This window comes from Wasmannia auropunctata, unplaced genomic scaffold (assembly GCF_000956235.1).
Source record: "Wasmannia auropunctata unplaced genomic scaffold, wasmannia.A_1.0 LD336038.1, whole genome shotgun sequence".
Taxonomy (NCBI): domain Eukaryota; kingdom Metazoa; phylum Arthropoda; class Insecta; order Hymenoptera; family Formicidae; genus Wasmannia; species Wasmannia auropunctata.
In genome coordinates this window covers 914,604-918,467 of record NW_012026852.1, presented here as the reverse complement: position 1 = coordinate 918,467, position 3,864 = coordinate 914,604, and the positions used below count along the sequence as shown (strand labels likewise).

At 43.3% G+C, this 3,864-nt stretch overlaps 1 protein-coding gene across 1 annotated transcript; it reads right to left on the bottom strand.

Annotated features, from left to right (window-relative positions):
* Positions 1-3,249: 3,249 nt before the first annotated feature.
* On the bottom strand, positions 3,250-3,678 carry LOC105452115. Its single transcript, XM_011692970.1, has one exon. The coding sequence runs from the start codon at positions 3,676-3,678 to the stop codon at positions 3,250-3,252; it is 429 nt and encodes a 142-aa protein (XP_011691272.1).
* Positions 3,679-3,864: the final 186 nt, after the last annotated feature.

The following is a 3,864-nucleotide window of genomic DNA, read 5'->3' as shown; positions in this document are numbered from 1 at the left end:
CCCCCCCCCTACCCTGGCGGGCAGCAAAGTTTATACCTAGGTACACATACACGCGCGCGTGCATATGTGTGTGTGTGTGTGTGTGTGTGTGTGTGTGTGTGTATACGCCCCGGTATTGTTCCTGTCTTCGTCTTCCCACGTTATATTGGATTTCTCGCTGTAGTTACCAGGTTTGTTCCGCGCTCGTAAACCCGCTTAAGACAAAATGGGAACCTCGACGGTGTCGGCGGAAGCATAAAAGTTGATTAAACGAATCAATACGATAGCTTCAATCACGAGATGGTGTAACGAGCTTGTGTAGCGCCCGTTAATTTGAGAAATAGATCTATTTTCGTTATTGTACGTGAGATACACGTACGTGTGTATAACAATTACTTTAGAATTTATAAATTGATTTTATCAATCTAAAGAATTCATCCGCACCGCTGTACAATATAATCATTAATTATATTTTATTGTTTCGCAAATATAATAGATATAAGAGTATGTGCGCTCGTATACGTGTGATGCTTATTACTTAATAAATCATTAGTTAAAATACCATTAAGCGCGATCAATTATTCCTCAACAACCTTTTCTTTTTCGGAGTTCAAACATAATTTCTTGTTACACGTTCGTATCGTGAATCTTAATGCGAAGCTCCTCGCCGCGTCGCGTTTCTTCAAGCAGATTAATCATTCAGTAGTGTATTAGCGTTTATTATTCACTCTAACTTATTTTACCATTTTAACTTTTACGTTCTAAATGACCTTATTAGTTTCAGCAGAAACGCCCATGTATTATCCCGTTTCGAGACACGTTCCAGCTCTCAATTCTTTCCTTAACGTCCGTGCAGACGCGGAAAATTGCGTCCATTTAAACACGGACGCGGTTTTCCGCGAGCCCTCTCGAAGTTTTACAGCGGCGCGCGGCTTTACAGTACCGCAAAAGAGCGCGCGCGCGCGCGACGTTTCCGCGCTTTTTCCTACCCCAGCACGATAATTACTCAGTTGATATGACTGGTCGGGCCGCGGGAGCGCGCGCGGGTGGAGTCACCTTAAAGAACCAACCTCCCTGCTCTCCGGCCTAACGGGATCGAATTATCTGCTTAATGGATGGTAATTGCTGCGAAGGTGCACTTAGCAGAGGAGCGCCCGGCTTTACGCGGCACTTGTACGGGCTCAAAGCATATCCCCCTCGACGGAAACGACCGTGTCCTGTCGCACTCCGTGGGATTTGGTCCTTTTCGCTTTAATATATATATCCCGTTTTTTTTTCTTAAAAAAAAAAGGAACTTCGAATTGCCGATACAGACCCCTGCAGTATAAAAAAATCAAAAACTTTTTAGCGCGGGATTTAATATATCAACGATTGAGACGCGTGCATTTACGAAAGCGATTTATGATCGAAAATGCAGAGAAAATCATAAGTCAGAAGCTGCAGTATAAATGATTATTTAATGGACCGACAAAAGGAATGGATCGAAGTGAGACGTTTTTTTAATGAGACCTCCTGACTCTCCTTTCATTGACTCTTTAAATAAAATCTTTGGTTCCACTCTCGTCCACGGCGCGTATCCTGAAACTTGAATATTAATAACTGTAGACCACAACCGACAAACCGCTGATGACTGCAGTTGCGAATAGTCGGTTGTACGGTTAAGAGAAGCGATGTCCCGGGAACATAGTGTGTCGCAGGTCGCGACTGTCTTGCGAGAATCTTCCCACTCGCGGAAGACTCCGGAAATCTTTGCCTTGGGGACGAGAGACGGCGAGAGTCTCTCTCGGTCAACTCAAGACAGTCCGTCGCGATTCCTCCGAAATTCGAGGAGTCTAAGTCTTGAATTCCGACAAAGACTTTCGACGTTTTGTTCGCGTAAGGACGGCGACGACGACGACGACAAAGAAGATAACGGCGACGGATGACGACGGGGCGATCTGTGTGTTTGCTAATTCCTCCGACGGTGCCGTGTCTCTTCGTTAATCTCCACCGCCTTTTCCCAGTTCGGCTCGGCCGCTCCGCTCGTTGGAACAATAACGCGGTTGATTGTAATGGAGGCCGCGGCGATATCAGTGGCTCATTGTTCCACGCTTAACGTCTTATATTCGTCCACGTCTTCTGCCGTTGCCTTCTTCTCTCGCTTCACCGTCTTTCGCCTTTTTCCCTCCTTTTTGTCTTTCTTTTTTGTCGGCGTTGAAACAATTTCCTTCCGTATTTTGATACACACCTCGGACTAGAGGCATTTTTTCCCGTAATTTCACCAGACGTCACGAGGTTTAAAAAGAGAGATATCTGGTGTTGCATTTCATTCAATCGTCGGGGAGAAATTAAATGTGATTTTTTTATAACTTTTACATGATGCGATATAGAAGAGATTTCTAACGATCATATTTCATATAATTGCTCTATATGGCAGTTAATATTAAAAATATTTCATTTCAGAGAAATCCTATAATTCGAGAACAGTTAATTCTCTTCATATCATTGTAATAATTATATTTTGCCATGTGTACCGAGGATTAAGGATTTTCCCGGCAATTAATTCAACCGGATGTCGCGTATCAATCGACTTTCTCGAGAGAGTTAAAGACGGATTAATGCAAATCGGAAATACGCGGGAAGTGCATCTAAAGACAATTGCTACGATTCATATGAGACATCACAGCTGTCGCGCGAAACGGACGAACGGTACGTCTTTATGAAAATCTGAGCTCTGGGATACGTCATGCAAAATTGACAATGGAATATGTCGGCGTATACAAGGTAGCTCGTGACCTCGTTACGAACGTAGATTACGTGATTTATGCAACCACATCCGCCATCTGCTTCGCATCAATGTACCGGAAATGGTTACTCCAAAACGATCTAAATCCTAGTTTATTGCGCATATTACTAAAGTGCCATAATGTTTTTGTCAGATAATAACGTGTGTAGCTACAGAATAGCGTCTTCATTTTTCTCCTCAACGCCGACGCGTAAACGGGCTATTGCACATTTTAACGAAATTGAAATATCTCGCGATAAAGCTTCAAATAAAGATCCCTTAAAGAAACGAGCGATATTTTATCGCTAACTCGCAGTCTCAAAGATTAATTCGCGAGAGAGAGAGAGAGAGAGAGAGACACTGCTTTCCGACCTCGTACCACTCGCAGACTGTTGACGGATGAGTATCTTCGCGAAGAGGAGGGAAGGAGAGAGAGAGAGAGAGAGAGAGAGAGAGAGCCTCAAATTATAATTAAAATTTTATTAGAAAGTAAAATTAAGATTATTCTACTCGGGTCCGATGTCATACCTCTTTCTAGAGGAGGTTTCCTCATCCGTTACGTCGGCAATGAGATTCTCGGCGATGTTATTTTCCTTGCTGGCATCCATGTATGATGCCACCACTGGAAGCGTACCGTAACTCCGTGTCTTCTCGTCCCGATTTTCACGCTGCAATCGTCGTACAGCATTATTTATGAGAACTGATCGGCATAAACTCGCTTCAGGGTCCTCGATCCTCCTCAGCTTGCCGGCGGAAATCTTAAGCAAACGGCGACGTTCTTCGCGGGCGCGATATTTAGCGGAGATCATCGTGGGTCGGCTCCTGCGGATCACCAGATCCTCCTCCAATCTCATTTTAGAATCTATGACAATCAAAAAAGACACAAATATTATTACTATTGTTATTTTTACAGATACTATTTTCATCATAGCCATTGTCTGTTAAAGCTAAGGTCGAGGTCTTAGATGTTTGGTAGTACACTCGAAAGTATTTTTACGAAAGCGATATTCTTTCTTATGACGAATCAAATACAAAGTGCTGACAGTGCTATGTGATGCGATCGCTGCAGTGCAGCGAAAATGCTTTACTAGAAGAGTAGTTGTAACTTTTTTTACATATGA